Here is a 15,890-nt window from a genome sequence, read left to right as displayed (position 1 = left end):
ACACACCTCCACCCTGATAGACACCTCCTCCACCCTGACACACACCTCCACCCTGACACACACCTCCACCCTGATAGACACCTCCACCACCCTGACACACACCTCCACCCTGACACACACCTCCTCCACCCTGACACACACCACCACCCTGACACAAACCTTCTCCACCCTGACAGACACCTCCACCCTGACAGACACCTCCTCCCTGACACACACCTCCTCCACCCTGATAGACACCTCCTCCACCCTGACACACACCTCCACCCTGATAGACACCTCCACCACCCTGACACACACCTCCACCCTGACACACACCTCCTCCACCCTGACACACACCACCACCCTGACACAAACCTTCTCCACCCTGACAGACACCTCCACCCTGACAGACACCTCCTCCCTGACACACACCTTCTCCACCCTGACAGACACCTCCTCCTCCCTGACACACACCTCCACCCTGATAGACACCTCCTCCACCCTGACACACACCTCCACCACCCTGACACACACCTTCTCCACCCTGACAGACACCTCCACCCTGACAGACACCTCCTCCCTGACACACACCTTCTCCACCCTGATAGACACCTCCTCCACCCTGACACACACCTCCACCCTGATAGACACCTCCACCACCCTGACACACACCTTCTCCACCCTGACAGACACCTCCACCCTGACAGACACCTTCACCCTGACACACACCTTCTCCACCCTGACAGACACCTCCACCCTGACACACACCTCCACCACCCTGATTCAAGGATTCAAGGATTCCTTGGATTGTCATTACAGCACATGTAAAAACATGGGATGAAACGAAATTGGTTTCCCCTGGTCCCGGAGCAGCCCGATATCAAATATAAAATATAAAAAGTAAAGGCAATTTAAATTTAAAACAAGTATATACAATAAATAGAAGAAGGGCAACTGTATAACACCATGTTGAGGTAGTGACATTGTGCAAGTATTGCAGTGCGAGGTATTATCGTCTGTGCATCTGTGGTGGGGTCCAGGTGGGGGATGAGGGGCAGGGGCTACAGGGGTCCTCCAGAGTTCAACAGTCTCACAGCTTCTGGGAGGAAGCTGTTCCTCAGTCTCGTGGATCGTGGCTGCTGTTGTGATCCTGCACAACGTGCACTACGCATATTACTACTGTCATTATTGCTGCCATATCTGCTACTGTAATCATTTTATCAGTCATTGTAATTCATTGTCATTTTATCAGTCATTGTAATTCATTGTCATTTTATCAGTCATTGTAATTGTACAATATGTTTGTGTTGATTTGTCCTGTACACGTGACATCTATTGCACGTCTGTCCGTCCTGGGAGAGGGATCCCTCCTCTGTGGCTCTTCCTGAGGTTTCTTCCACCTTTTTTCCCTGTTAAAGGTTTTTGTGGGCAAGTTTTTCCTCACTGGAACCGAGGGTCTAAGGACAGAGGGTGTCACTCCCTGTACAGATTGTAAAGCCTCAGAGGAAAATGGACTTTGTGACTTTGGACTGTACAAATAAAACCTGATCTGATTTGATTTGGTGGTCCTGCTCTTAATGCTCCGCAGCCTCCTGAGGAAGGAGAGGCGCTGGTGTGCCTTCCTAACCAGATAAGTGTTGGTGCTCCAGGTGAGGTCGTTAGAGATGTGCACACACCTCCTCCACCCTGACAGACACCTCCTCCACCCTGACACACCTCCTCCCTGACACACACCTCCTCCACCCTGACAGACCGTCATGGGGTCACCAGGCGGCTGAGACGGATCCAGCAGAACCTCTGATACCTCAAAGAGTTCTAGTGTTGTGTTCTGTGTATCTGTAACATGAACTCAGATTGTTTCCCTGGATTATTCTACAATAATTAAGAGTTAAGTAAAGTTCTTAAGATTTAAACTTGCAGTCAGCAGCATACAGCTGGTTGCTAAGGCTCTCGCTGTGGTTGTTAGGGTGTTTCCAGATGTTTTATTCTGAAAAAATAATTTTATTTTGAAACTTTATTTTGTGATGCTTGTATATTTTATTTTCAAACATTCATTAAATTAAAGAAACATCAAAGTTCACTAGAGCACATTAACAGACATTGGTTTGACCAATCAGAACACAGTATGTCAGTGGGTGGGGCTGAACTAAAACAAGATTGACTACAACTCCCAGAGAGCTTTGCTGCAGGAATCATCAAATCAGAGAGCTCCACAGTTTCCTGCCAGGGGCTGAAGGTGCAGGTTTACCTCACCTGTGGACACCTGAGAAGTCTGAAATTTGAATAAATGAATGATGTCACAGCTCTGATGTCACAACTCTTGATGCCTTGTCTCCCTGGCAACAGACATTGAGGTTCATGGGTACTGTAGTGTTTAAACTGACGTGACAAAAACTGGAGATTGGTCAGGACCAATCAGGTAACCGTTTTAAGCCCCGCCCACTTCAGCATGTCTCAGCTCTGATTGGTTAACACAGGTCCACTTCTTGTCTGACCCTTCAAAGATTCAAGTATTGATCAAACATTCAGTCAAATTCGTCCAATCAGATGGATGTGTGGTCACACTCAGGCATTTCATTGGCTGGAGGATGTCCCTCACTTGTCACAGGTGTGCTGCTCTCTGCTGCCGTGGACATGTCTCTTGCCCGTCTTCTGGTTGAAGGTCTTTCTGCAGCTGAGTGGCTGCAGTTGATCCTCTTGTGGGCCTTCAGGTTCCCGGCATACCTGAAGGTTCTGGAGCACTGCTCACACTTGAAGGGTTTCTGTCCGGTGTGGATGACCTCGTGAGCTTTGAGCGTGATGGTGCGGGTGAAGCCTTTACCGCAGACCCCGCAGACGAACAGCTTGCCTGTGTGGATGCGTGAATGACAGTGCAGGCTCTGGAGCAGGTTGAAGGTCTTGCCGCAGACCTCGCAGGTGTACGGCTTCTCTCCAGTGTGCAGGCGCAGGTGCAGCTTCAGGCTGTTGGCGTTGTTGAACTTCTTGTCGCAGGAGCTGCAGGCGAACGGGCGCTCTTTGGAGTGCGTGCGGCCGTGTAGCATCAGGCTGCTCTGCTGGCTGAACGTCTTGCCGCACTCCTGGCACCTGAACGGACGCTCGCCGGTGTGGATCCTCTGGTGGATCTTTAGGTTCACCGCCTGACGGAAGCTCTTCCCACAGAGGTCGCAGCTGAATGGCCGCACGCCGCTGTGGATCATCTGGTGGTTCTTGAGGCTGATTGCCTGGCGGAAGGTTTTGGGGCACTGCTCGCACTGTAAAGGTTTCTGTCCAGTGTGGATGAGCTCGTGTGTTTTGAGTGCGACAGAGCGGGTGAAGCCTTTACCACAGACGCCGCAGACGAAGACCTTCTTGCCGGTGTGGGTGTGCGCGTGGCGGTGCAGGTTCCTCAGCAGGTTGAAGCTGCGGCCACACACCTCGCAGGTGTACGGCTTCTCTCCGGTGTGTGTCCTCATGTGTCTCTTCAGACTCTGCCTCTGACCGAAGGCTCGGCTGCAGATGCTGCACACGAACGGCTTCTCTTCTCTGTGCGTCAGGGCGTGCCTCGTGAGCTGCTTCCGTTTGGAGAAACACTTACCGCACTTTGGACACTCGAACCGCTGCTGGCTGGTTTCCGTCGCAATGTGATTCAGTATAAGGAACTTTGGCAGGAGGAAAACCTGCTGCAGCTGAAGCTGCTGGTCCAGCTGGGTTAGCTGCTGGTGCTCCTGCACCTGTTGCTGGTCCAGTTGGTGTTGGTACTCCTGCTCCCACTGCTGGTCAAGCCGGTGCTTCTGGTCCTGCTCTTGCCTCTGCTGGTGCTCCTGGTCTTGCTGGTCTTGCTGGTCCTCTTGCTCGTCTTGCTCCTGCTTCTGCTGGTACTCCTTGTCCATCTGGTCCAGCTGCTGGTGCTCCTGCTCGGGGTCCAGCCGGTCCAGCGGCTGGTCCTCGTACTCTTGCTTGTGCTGTAGGGTATAGGTCACTGGTTCAGCAGCTTCAGCTCCTGCAGGAAAAAACACAATCTGTGATTAAACTAAAATATTTGATTCACAACAACAAATAAGCAGAGAGGATGATCCAGGTCATAGATCACCTGTCAGACCCTTGGGTCAGAGGAAGGTGTTTGGGTTGTCTCTGTCAGTCACATGTTTGTTTGTCTCCCTTCTTTGAAGAGGAGTTCAGAGTCTTCATCAGTAAACATTGTTATGTTACTAAACTGAATCATACGGCTCCGTACCTGAAGGGCAACTTGTTAGGAGCTCTGGACTAGATCTACTTTGGTAACGCAGTTCCAGACCATTGTGAGCTGAGCCTGAAGGCAGCGCTCTTAATTTTCAGGTGTATCTACGATCCAGCCCTCACCTGTGGTCATCAGCTTTGGGAATCTGCTGCCACCGCAACTCGACCCAGATCAGAGGGAGGAAACTCAGGGATGGAGCTCGATTACATGGAGAGGTTCTGTACAGCTCAGTGTTTGTATCGCTGCAGATCTCATCTCAACAGAAAGACATCAGGATCTCCAGGAGTGAAAGATAGGCAGGCAAGCACAGGTCCTGGTCCGGTACATGTTAGTGGACCACGGCACCAAGCCCCCTAGTTTCTCGTTACCTTGCACAGACAGACAAGGGTCTCTCAGGGAACACCTGAACACACTTATAACATCAGACAGTACAACCCGAGCACTGCCAGCAAGAACTCCATTCACACCAAGTGTGAACCTCTGTCAGACCCTGTGTCATGTCCCGGTGGACCAAGCCACGTATTCTGGCCAGGCCCGATGGCCTCCCTGGACACATCCTGAAGGTCTGTGCCCACCAGCTGGACACCACACCGGTCAGGCGACTGAAGAATGAGAACGGAGGAAGTCATCGTGGACTACAGGAGGGAGTGACCAACCGGTCCACAGGAGGTGGATGACAGCGTCTGGCCTGAGGCCTCAACTCTCTTGGACTCCTACAGTTAGTGCAACTACACTTCCTGTCAATGTTTTCAAAATAAAAGGCTGCCAGGGAAGTAAAAGGTTCTGTGCCATGAGCCAGAGGCTTTTAATGTGAAAGAGACAGAGGTAAATCTGAGGTTGGTCACATACTCACTGTCATCGAGGGCGCTGATGTCGATGTCCTCGTGTTCGTCTTTAACGGTGACCGCCAGAACAACCAGATTGTCATCCTCCCTGCCCCCCGCCTCCTCTGCCTCCCCCGCCTCCTCCAGTTTAGTCTGCGGTGACACAGCGTACAGACAACACAGTTAGGTCAGTGAACGCATCATGAATGGACAGGTGAGGAGGGTCTTACCTGAGTCAAACCATGTGAGTCGGAGCTTTCGAGTCTCATTCCGTAGGAGTGTTCAACCTCTGTAACAGATCACGCTTCATGTTAGTTAGTATGACATCATTGTGTGGTCTCTGTCATGATTGGTGTGTTTGACTGTCGGGGGCGTGGCCTGTGTACGTACCGATCTGTGTGTTGTGGCGGGCTCTGGTCTTCTTCTTCTTCTTCTTCTTCTTGAGGCCCTTCCTGGGCTTCAGCAGTCGGGCTTCTTCCAGGATGTGGATGATCTTCCACAGGGCCTCGTTCCCCAGAGACTCCATGACAGAGGCGAACATGACCTGATGGGACGGACCAATCAGAATCCAGGAGGAGTCTTTGTTGATGTTTAAAGGAACAACATGTGACCTGGTCACATGATGTCATGTGCTTCATCTGTGATGACATCACACGGTCATCTTATGATGTCACACAGTGAATACGTCACACGTTGTTCCTTTAAAATCAGAATCTGAAGTTTGTGACTGAACGTTATTTTAATGTGTATATCTGTGTGTGTGTATTTGTGTGTGTGTGTGTATGTGTGTGTGTGTGTGTATTTAAACAGAAACATTCAAACATGGAGCTTTCTATCGGGACTTCATCACCGGGAACTCGGCTCCAGCCGACCCGCCTCCTCACCATCTTGTCCCGGCTGTCGGCCTGCAGTTTGGCCGGCAGAGGTGTCTCCTCTCCGGCCCGGACCTCCAGGCTGAGCTCCAGCAGCTTCTTCAGCTCCGCCACCGCAGCGTGGACCAGAGATTCCATGACGGCGGCCAGCTGAGTGTGCAGGCCCGCGGAGGAGCTCATCCTGCCCGCTAACAGCCGCCGGCACTCCCGAATAAAGAGACGTTCAGCGGGGAGAAGTCCTCACAGCAGCCCGCTGACTGACACACACACACACACACACACACACACACACACACACACACACACACACACACACACGGGAAGGAGTGTCTTTGTGTTCCGGGTCACACAGGAGCTCTTGAACGCAGCACGGTGCTCTGTTTACATGACACACGTGCTGCGTTCAGGAGCACAGAGACAGACTCCGTGAGTTCAGACGGAAATGTTTATTTATTCTGCCGCTCTCTGTTTGTTTGTTTGTTTGTTTAAATAATTAAATTAAATTAAAACTTTGTTAAATTATCTGTTTGTCACAGCTCGGTGTCGCGATGATATGACGCACTGCAGCGCCAAATTTCAGAGAGAGAGAAACTGCGACACACACACACACACACACACACACACACACACACACACACACACACACACACCGGAGCACAGGTGAGACATACACACACAGACACACACAGAGACACACACACACACACACACCGGAGCACAGGTGAGACATACACACACAGACACACACAGACACACACACTCCAGAGCACAGGTGAGACATACACACACACACAGGACAGGCTCCGGTCGGTCGGTCAGTCTCCTCGGTTCATAAATCATAATCCAGATTTAAATAAAAACATTTAAAGCTGAATACACACACTGAGCATGCGCAGTCTGTCACTGATCAATAGTCATCAATAGAAAGTCAGCTGATGTTCACTGTGAGCTGTAGAACCATGAAAGGTTCTGCTGTGAGACCCAGAGGTGACGGTTCCACCCAGAACCAGACCAGCAGACAGCAGGGTCACCTGTCAGGTGTGTGTGTGTCACCTGTCAGGTGTGTTTGTGTGTCACCTGTCAGGTGTATGTGTTTGTGTGTGTCACCTGTCAGGTGTGTGTATGTCACCTGTCAGGTGTGTGTGTGTGTTTGGGTGTCACCTGTCAGGTGTGTTTGGGTGTCACCTGTCAGGTGTGTGTGTCACCTGTCAGGTGTGTGTATGTCACCTGTCAGGTGTGTGTGTGTGTGTGTGTCACCTGTCAGGTGTGTTTGTGTGTCACCTTGTATTAACGTTGTTGTTGTGTTCTTTGAACGTTTCCTGGATGTTTATTATCAAACCTTCTGTAACACTTAAAACTCGTTTATTAAAATCGTCAGAACATGTGATTGGCTGCTGGAGGAGTCTGTTCGGCCAGTCAGAAGCTCCACTCAGTTAAAAAAAAAAAACAGGAAGTATGGTGTTGCCATGGAGACGGTGAGTGTCCACTAGCTGTTATCATCATGATGTCAACAGGAGGTGATGTCACACGTGTTCACATTTCACTCTCGGGCTTCGATCAGCACCATCTGCTGACAGACTTCCTGCACACCTGTCCCTGCCTGATCACGTGACCGTCCCAGGTGAGGTCACAGGTCACCTGTCCGTTATGTTTGCATACACGGTCCATGTCACTCTCGTTCCTCGCCGCGGCGCTGTCGGTCTGCCCACTCTCTGATGAGGCGGTTGCCGATGGCCTGTTTTGGCGGGAACCAGATGACAGGGGCATCGCCGCTCCGGGGTGGAGAATTTACCTGTAGAGCTGATGTCACTTCCTCCAGACTGAACCAGCGGGCGTCCTCTAGCTCCGAGTGGTCCACACTCAACTGGACAACAAGGAGCGGGTCAGTGAACGCACCGTGGTCAGTGAACGCACCGTCACAGCGTGACATGGTAATGAACAAACACCTTCATCATCATGACGAGGCTCACCTGAGTGTGGGCGGGGCTAACGGTGGCGTGGAAGCCAAGCATGAAGGAGCTGTGCGGGAATGGCCAGTGCTGCGAGGAGCTGTAGGAGACACTGAGGACGTCCAGACCGACCTCCTCCGCCACCTCCCTACTCAGAGTCTCCTCAGGAGTCTCACCTGAAACACAGACCACAGGTGAGACTGGAGACAGGTGAGGCCAGAGACAGGTGAGACAGGAGACAGGTGAGACTGACCCATATTGCAGAACCCGGCCAGAGCGCTGTACATCCCTCGGGGGAATGACGGCTGTCGACCCAACAAACAGCGTTTCCCATCAGACACCAGGACGATGACCACAGGAGACATCTGCAGAAAGACCAGAACCAGTCAGAACTAGACCAGAACCAGTCAGAACTGGACCAGAACACAGATCACAACAAGGGAACAAGATAGTCTAGAACCGGTTTAGACCCGGTACCTTGGGATAGTAGATGATGCCGCTGCTCCTGCAGACTCTCTCACTTCCTGCCTGGTTCCGGTGGGTCGGCTGGCCTGTGGCGCTGCAGAATCCGCTGGTTTGATGCCAGCGCAGCAGAGCCTGAGCCTGCATGACACAACGGAGGACAGAAAGCTCCTGTTAGGAGAATGGGTCGAGGACAGAACCACCTTGTTCATGTGAGCAGAACTGGACCACCTCGTTCAGGTGAGCAGTACCTTGGCCACAAGCGGAGCCTCTAAGCCCGTCAGAAGAAAGAAGGATTTCCTCAGATCGATGAAGGTTCCATCACAAATGTCCTCCACTGCTGCCTGATCCAAGACTCCTACAGTACCAGAACAGAACAATGTAGAAACCTAGAGCCTGCAGTAGCAGTGCATTCAGGTTCTCACTGCAGTGTTATCACCATAACAAACTGTTCTTACCAACATCCAGACAGAACTGAGCCCGGTTCTGTTCAGAACAGCCAATCAAAACCGACTCCTTCAGCAGGGGTCTGTCTGAACCGAGTCTCTCCAGGATGGAGAGAACATCTGCAACACACAATGATCAAGACTGTTTAAAGGTATGGTTCTCCACCTGTGGTTCTGTACCTGTGGTTCTGTACCTGAGCTCATGAGTGCTGCTGGTCTCAGAGTTCCTCGCTTGGTGCATTGCAGGAGAGGAGACAGACGGTGGAACAAGAACATGTGAGAGTTCTGCAGCGCCGCAGAACATGCCTCATCGTCCACCTTCAACCGGTCCAAGTATCTGAGAGGACGAGGCAACCAACCAATCAACAAAACAACCAATCAATCAACCGACCAACCGGCCAATAAGGTTATAAATTGCTGAACCTCATCCTGGAGACGTAGCTTGAGCAGCGTCGGTGGATCAGAGAGAATTTAGTGACGAAGATCTTCAGACGTCTGAACATGGCCATCACACTGGACCGGTCTGAACCAGTCTGGACCGGTTCGAGAGATAGGAAACAGAAAATAGGCTTCATATTTTGAACTCATGACGCTGAATCACAAAACAGACTAAGTAGAGTAACCTGATATAAATCTAAACTTAAATATGTACGGAGGAGTTCATATATAACTGTGTTCAGAAGCTGACCTGCTCACCTCTAAACAAAGGCTTCATTAAAAATACAAAGTGACCGTACAAACAGAAATGCTTTACAAAAAAATGAGAACTACGAATGGGGATAAAGGGCTGTGTGCAATTAATATACACAGATGTGTGTATATGTTATATATCTGCAGATGTTTGTTACAGAGCAGAGACACTGTTAGCCTAGCTTAGCACAAAGACTGTAAGCAGAGGGAAACTGTTAGCCTAGCTTAGCACAAAGACTGTAAGCAGAGGGAAACTGTTAGCCTAGCTTAGCACAAAGACTGTAAGCAGAGGGAAACTGTTAGCCTAGCTTAGCACAAAGACTGTAAGCAGAGGGAAACTGTTAGCCTAGCTTAGCACAAAGACTGTAAGCAGAGGGAAACTGTTAGCCTAGCTTAGCACAAAGACTGTAAGCAGAGGGAAACTGTTAGCCTAGCTTAGCACAAAGACTGTAAGCAGAGGGAAACTGTTAGCCTAGCTTAGCACAAAGACTGTAAGCAGAGGGAAACTGTTAGCCTAGCTTAGCACAAAGACTGTAAGCAGAGGGAAACTGTTAGCCTAGCTTAGCACAAAGACTGTAAGCAGAGGGAAACTGTTAGCCTAGCTTAGCACAAAGACTGTAAGCAGAGGGAAACTGTTAGCCTAGCTTAGCACAAAGACTGTAAGCAGAGGGAAACTGTTAGCCTAGCTTAGCACAAAGACTGTAAGCAGAGGGAAACTGTTAGCCTAGCTTAGCACAAAGACTGTAAGCAGAGGGAAACTGTTAGCCTAGCTTAGCACAAAGACTGTAAGCAGAGGGAAACTGTTAGCCTAGCTTAGCACAAAGACTGTAAGCAGAGGGAAACTGTTAGCCTAGCTTAGCACAAAGACTGTAAGCAGAGGGAAACTGTTAGCCTAGCAGAGTTCTGCTGACGGTTGTTTTTGTTGTAGCGCCACCATCAGGACGAACCCCATGTTTACAAGCTGACAGGCAGACGGAGTGTGTCTGTGTGTGTGTGTCTGTGTGTGAGAGTGTGTGTGTGTGTCTGTGTGTGTCTGTGTGTCTGTGTGTGAGAGTGTGTGTGTGTGTGTCTGTGTGTGTGTGTCTGTGTGTGAGAGTGTGTGTCTGTGTGTGTCTGTGTGTGTCTGTGTGTGAGAGTGTGTCTGTGTGTGTCTGTGTGTGTGTCTGTGTGAGAGAGAGTGTGTGTGTGTGTGTGTGTCTGTGTGTGAGTGTGTGTGTCTGTGTGTGAGAGTGTGTCTGTGTGTGTGTCTGTGTGAGAGAGTGTGTGTGTGTGTCTGTGTGTGTGTGTGTCTGTGTGTGAGAGTGTGTGTGTGTCTGTGTGTGAGAGTGTGTCTGTGTGTGAGTGTGTGTGTCTGTGTGTGTGTGTCTGTGTGTGTGTCTGTGTGTGAGTGTGTGTGTCTGTGTGTGTGTGTCTGTGTGTGTGTCTGTGTGAGTGTGTGTGTCTGTGTGAGAGAGAGTGTGTGTGTGTGTGTGTGTCTGTGTGTCTGTGTGTGTGTGTGTCTGTCTGTCTGTCTGTCTGTGTGTGTGTGTGTGTGTGTGTGTGTGTGTGTGTGTGTCTCACTCAGCTCAGTGTGTCGTTCAGGAGTCTGACCGGAAACACGTGACTTATAGACGTTGTTCTTCTTCTGTGGTGGTTACGCAGCAGTCCTTCCGCCTCCTGCCGTTCGGCTCCACGTGCGCACACAGCACCGACATGTCTGTGTTTATGGACCTGAACCTGACCCACACGACCGACCAGAACCGGCTCCAGGCTCTAATAGAGACCGCCGCTCACCGTGAGTCTGTCCGTGCAGGTCACCGGGAACCGGCTGCGAACCGGGCGAGCCTCGGCTCGGAGAGTTCTGTGTTCCGGTCCTGGCTCCATGAACCCGCGCGAACCCGAAGTTCTATCACGTGCAGGTTACAAAGTGCCACGCGACTGTACTTCCGAAGTTATTGACGTTAGCATGTTAATGACGACACGATGACGTCATCTAACTAGTTCAGCAACACTAAAAACCAAATACGTCACGTTAGCACGAGGCTGCTGTCCCTGACGTCACACAGAAAGCCGCAGACAGAGGTAGATCCCCCGGAGAGATTGAGATGAGGTGATAGACAGAAAGACGAGAGTAGTGAGTGATAGAAAAAGAGATATTAAATCATATATGTATATTAGAATACGTTATAGTGATGGAGAGGTATATAAGAACAGAGTTGGAGAGGGCAGGAGTAGATGGGGGTGGGGGGGAAGAGGTCGAGAGAAATAGAGATATAATATATATTATTCTCTAGTAGAGAGATAGAAATAGAAGTAGAAAGAGATAGAGCGAGATAGAGAAATTATTATCATAAATACTATTATATATTATATAATATAAATATTATAAATATTTACATATATTTATAAAATATATTTATATATCACCCGGGGTTACGTGAGTCACGTCGATGCAGCACGTTGACAGTACGCGGTGCAGAAAACTGTCGAGTTTTGTTATGAGTCGGGTTTTTTCACGTTGCTCTGTTGTCAGTTTGGGCTCAGAACATTCACGAAGTGGCTCATTAAACATCCGGGTCATGGTGTCTCAATTAACTCAGTTAATGACGTCACCAGACTCCCGCCAGAAAAACGTAATTTTAAAGTTTCAGAACTAAACGGAACGTGGCCCACGTGGCATTACATCTCATTGATTACGTCACGTGTTCTGACCCGCAGACAGGGTCCAAGAGTAAAACATGACCCGAGTCCTGTCCTAGCACTTTTCCTTCGACGTCAGGAGGTGATAAGAGTTAGTCACGTGATCAGTCACATGATGTTCTTCTTCTCCTGCAGTCGGTTACTCGGCGGTCGCTGTGAACTACGTGTTCGAACCCATGGCTAAAAAGAAACAGGTGAGTCCTCACCTGCTGTGCTGCCTTCAGGGACACTCAGGAAAACACAAAATCATAGCTGCTCTTATTTTATAATTCTGTTTACTTCCTGTTTGCAGGAGATTCCCTCCCCAACGCCGATCAATGAGCTGATCGATCAGCTCCCCATCATACAGGTACGACCACAACCACGAAGACCACCATGACCAAGACCACAAAGTCCACCACGACCTTGAAGACCACCATGACCATGACCACGATGACCACGAAGACCACCACAACCATGACCACGAAGACCACCATGACCACGAAGACCACCACGACCATGACGACCACATGACCATGACCACGAAGACCACCACAACCATGACCACGAAGACCACCACGACCATGACGACCACATGACCATGACAACCATGACCACGAAGACCACCGTGACCACGAAGACCACCATGACCATGAAGACCACCACGACCATGACCATGAAGACCACCACAACCATGACCATGAAGACCACCATGACCACGAAGACCACCACAACCATGACCACAAAGACCACCACGACCATGACCATGAAGACCACCACGACCATGACCATGAAGACCACCATGACCACGAAGACCACCACGACCTTGAAGACCACCATGACCACAACAACCACGATGATGACGTCTGTCTCGTTAACCTGTCTGTCTTTCTCTCTCTGTCAGGGTCGCTCTCGTCCAATCAGAGTGCTGAACAGACTGACCGTGGTGATGTCAGACTCCGGTCACTTTGTAAGCCAACAGGTCTCTAACAGGAAGTGACACGCCACACAGTGGGCATGTTCTAAGCGTGTGTTTGTTTTCAGAGGCCGAACGCCGCAGAGTATCGCTGCTTCGACCTGCTCGCCGTACAGCCGACCACCGAGAAACTCTTCCACGTGAGACACTGACACCTGAACGCATCACAAACACTGTTCATCATTACACACCTGAATGCATCACTGATGACATCACTGATGACATCACTGTTCTCAGGCGGCCTGCATGATGTTCGACGTCGACATCATCAGCATCTCCGTGACAGAGAAACTCCCGTTCTTCTTCAAGAGAGCGCCGGTCAACGTGGTGAGAACGTTTCCTGAACGTTAGTCTGGGGGCGTGTCCTAATCTTGCATCCAATCAAACTCTGTCCTCTGACTGTGTGTGTGTGTGTGTGTGTGCGTGCGTGCGTGTGTGCGTGCGTGCACAGGCTGTAGACAGAGGTGTTGTGTTCGAGGTCTCGTACTCTGCGGCCATCAGAGACTCCACCATGAGGCGCTACACCATCGCGAACGCCGTCTCCCTGATGGACAGCTGTAAGGGGAAGGTACGTCCTCAACTGTGATCACATGACCTGCACCTGGGGGGCGGAGCCTGAAACAGCTGTCTGTTTGTCTTTCAGAATGTGATCCTGTCGAGCGCCGCTGAGAAGGTCAGTGCTCGTCTGTGTTAACCAATCACAGATCAGCTGCTGTGATGTCATCACTAATGACCAATCCTGTTTGTCCTCAGCCTCTAGAGCTCAGAGGACCTTATGACATCACCAACCTGTATCCTTCTGCGCCGTGACATCACACAGGTGCTATAGTTCAGTGTGTTCTGGTGGTTCTCCTGACCCGGTTCTTCAGAGCTTTGTTGTTCGGTTTGTCAGACGGAGACGCCAAAGAAGCCGTCTCCACCACCTGTCGCTCTGTCGTCCTCCACGCAGGTAAGACCTGAACACCGAACACCTGCAGCCGACCCGGCCCGCTCTGACTCTGTGTTCGTGTCACAGAAACCAGGAAGACGGCGTCGGGGATCATCTACACTACGAAGAGTGGCAGCGAGCAGCAGGAAGCTCCGCCCACAGAGGGTGGGTTCAGCTTGATCATCGACCGACCGACCAATCAGTGATCAAAGATCAGTCACTCTGTTACTCTGTGTTTACCTGAACAGGTGACGCTCCTGCAGCCAAGAGAGCCAGACCTCACCTGACCGAGTGATTGACAGCTGATGAGGCCGGGACCATGAGAGGGAGGAGTCAGTGATGTCACACTTTGTTTGTAAAAAAAAGTTTTTCGAAAAACAGATTTCAGTCAAGGATTTTATTTTGAAATCAGTAGAAACAGGAAATGATGTCATCAAAAAGAGATTAATAAAAAAATATAAAAATCTACAAACATCCCTTTTATTTTGAAAATTCACTTTCTGTGGTCCCTTTGATCTGTTCAGTCACGTGACTTTAGATTTTCAAATTAAATGTTAAATTTAAATTTTTTAAATGTTTCACATGATTTTATTTTGAAATCTGGAATGCCCGCCCATCTGACAGGTGAGTTCTGCTCATGCTCAGAGGAGAGCAGTGACATCACCTTTGTGGGTGGAGCTTCAAACTGGAGTAGCCCTTTAGACAGTGAACGCCTCACAAGGAGCGGCCTGCAGGTTGACCAATCACAGCCAGGTCGTTAATTATTGATTAGTCATCGTTGATGAGTTCACCTCTCAACCTGTGAACCAATCAGATGTCAGGAGGAGGGGCGGGGCTAATCATTGATACATTCCTTCTGAGTTGTCACGTGTGGTGCGTTCAAGGCAGCAGGACATTTATTAAAATCTGGAAGTTATGAACGCTCATCAGTCCCTAAACACACCACCATCGTCTCCATGACGACGGAGTGAGGAAACAGCGAGTCAGCAGGAATGTAAATATCATGACAGGAGAGCTCCTGATTGGTTCTTCGAGTGGTGAGGTCATGATGACATCATACAGCAGCGGTTTGTGGACGGTCCTTCTCCTTCTTCACCACCACCTCCTCCTTCTTCTTCACCACCACCTCCTCTTTCTCCTCCTCCTTCTTCACCTCCTCCTCCTCCTTCTTCACCACCTCCTCCTTCTTCACCACCACCTCCTCCTTCTTCTTCACCACCACCTCCTCTTTGTCCTCCTCCTTCTTCACCACCACCTTCTCCTCCTCCTTCTTCACCACCTCCTCCTCCTCAGTGGCCCATGATGTGGTTGAAGTGACCCTGTCAAACAGGAAACAGTGAGAATGGTCGCTCACCTGTCTGTCTGTCAGTACACCTGTCTGTACACCTGTCTGTCTGTCGGTACACCTGTCTGTCTGTCAGTACACCTGTCTGTCTGTCGGTACACCTGTCTGTCTGTCTGTACACCTGGAGGATGAACCCTGGTCTCTGATTGGCCTCTCTGATGATCATGTATCTTACCGGTTCTCCTCCGAGACACCTGGGGCAGCGGGTCAGAGCCGGTCTGGGCCAGACCGCACCAACCTAAACAACACGAACACATTGACGCGTTACCACGGAAACCGAACACAAACAATAGTGTAATGACAGTGAGATTAATAAATGTGGCTTGAAGTCACTGAGACATTTTTACCATGAGGGTGTGCAGAGGGACAATTAAACATTTAAAAAGTCTTTGCACGTCTCAGAAGGTTTCTATTATATATATCTGTATTATATATAATTTCTATTATATATCATATATTTATATTATATATTTCTATCATATATTTACATTATATATTATATATTCATATCATATTTATATCAGTGAGTAATTTAACACCTTACT

At 49.8% G+C, this 15,890-nt stretch overlaps 3 protein-coding genes across 7 annotated transcripts in view; 1 reads left to right on the top strand and 2 right to left on the bottom strand.

The window, feature by feature from the left end:
- LOC104938345 (zinc finger protein OZF) overlaps positions 1-6,202 on the bottom strand; it is a 10,858-nt gene extending 4,656 nt beyond the window's left edge. For 2 of the 3 annotated variants that reach the window (XM_027277093.1, XM_027277094.1), the window contains exon 1: positions 5,904-6,202. In XM_027277093.1, coding sequence (XP_027132894.1) covers positions 5,904-6,071 — 168 coding nt within the window. In that variant the 5' untranslated portion in view covers positions 6,072-6,202. Of the gene's footprint in view, positions 1-2,721; positions 3,959-5,048; positions 5,173-5,249; positions 5,309-5,409; positions 5,564-5,903 lie in introns of all 3 variants that reach the window. The other variant, XM_027277095.1, reaches the window with a different exon arrangement.
- A 1,037-nt stretch (positions 6,203-7,239) lies between these two features.
- On the bottom strand, positions 7,240-11,133 carry nudt13 (nudix (nucleoside diphosphate linked moiety X)-type motif 13). 2 transcript variants are annotated; one of them, XM_010754721.3, is made up of 9 exons: positions 10,999-11,133; positions 9,172-9,281; positions 8,943-9,085; positions 8,761-8,868; positions 8,554-8,660; positions 8,318-8,443; positions 8,094-8,205; positions 7,862-8,016; positions 7,240-7,755 (listed from the first exon to the last, which is right to left on the bottom strand). In XM_010754721.3, the coding sequence occupies exons 2-9, from the start codon at positions 9,255-9,257 to the stop codon at positions 7,561-7,563; spliced, it is 1,032 nt and encodes a 343-aa protein (XP_010753023.2). In that variant the 5' UTR covers positions 9,258-9,281; positions 10,999-11,133; the 3' UTR covers positions 7,240-7,560. The 2 variants fall into 2 exon arrangements, with proteins under 2 accessions (XP_010753023.2, XP_019115357.1); XM_019259812.2 differs by lacking the exon at positions 10,999-11,133 and having other exon boundaries at positions 9,172-9,656.
- Positions 10,947-14,464, top strand: rpp30 (ribonuclease P/MRP 30 subunit). 2 transcript variants are annotated; one of them, XM_027277148.1, is made up of 12 exons: positions 10,947-11,212; positions 12,253-12,311; positions 12,410-12,466; positions 13,001-13,066; positions 13,141-13,212; positions 13,310-13,396; positions 13,524-13,640; positions 13,716-13,745; positions 13,826-13,863; positions 13,942-14,021; positions 14,088-14,165; positions 14,249-14,464. In XM_027277148.1, the coding sequence occupies exons 1-12, from the start codon at positions 11,131-11,133 to the stop codon at positions 14,293-14,295; spliced, it is 813 nt and encodes a 270-aa protein (XP_027132949.1). In that variant the 5' UTR covers positions 10,947-11,130; the 3' UTR covers positions 14,296-14,464. The 2 variants fall into 2 exon arrangements, with proteins under 2 accessions (XP_027132949.1, XP_010753024.1); XM_010754722.3 differs by having other exon boundaries at positions 10,950-11,212; positions 13,310-13,399.
- Positions 14,465-15,890: the final 1,426 nt, after the last annotated feature.

This window comes from Larimichthys crocea, unplaced genomic scaffold (genome assembly GCF_000972845.2).
Source record: "Larimichthys crocea isolate SSNF unplaced genomic scaffold, L_crocea_2.0 scaffold83, whole genome shotgun sequence".
In the NCBI taxonomy this organism is placed as follows: Eukaryota; Metazoa; Chordata; class Actinopteri; family Sciaenidae; genus Larimichthys; species Larimichthys crocea.
The sequence above is the reverse complement of the archived record's forward strand: the minus strand, read 5'-3'. Positions and strand labels throughout refer to the sequence as shown.

Excerpts from the sequence above, each read along its gene's own strand:
- nudt13 (XM_019259812.2), bottom strand. The coding sequence starts at position 9,323 with ATGAAGCCTATTTTCTGTTTCCTATCTCTCGAACCGGTCCAGACTGGT. Across the intron at positions 8,206-8,317 it reads GCATCATCTACTATCCCAAG|ATGTCTCCTGTGGTCATCGT; the intron begins GTACCGGGTCTA and ends GTCTTTCTGCAG. Across the intron at positions 7,756-7,861 it reads TTAGCCCCGCCCACACTCAG|TTGAGTGTGGACCACTCGGA; the intron begins GTGAGCCTCGTC and ends CTTGTTGTCCAG.
- rpp30 (XM_010754722.3), top strand. The coding sequence starts at position 11,131 with ATGTCTGTGTTTATGGACCTGAACCTGACCCACACGACCGACCAGAAC. Across the intron at positions 13,864-13,941 it reads CCTTATGACATCACCAACCT|AGCTTTGTTGTTCGGTTTGT; the intron begins GTATCCTTCTGC and ends CCGGTTCTTCAG. Across the intron at positions 14,022-14,087 it reads CTCTGTCGTCCTCCACGCAG|AAACCAGGAAGACGGCGTCG; the intron begins GTAAGACCTGAA and ends TTCGTGTCACAG.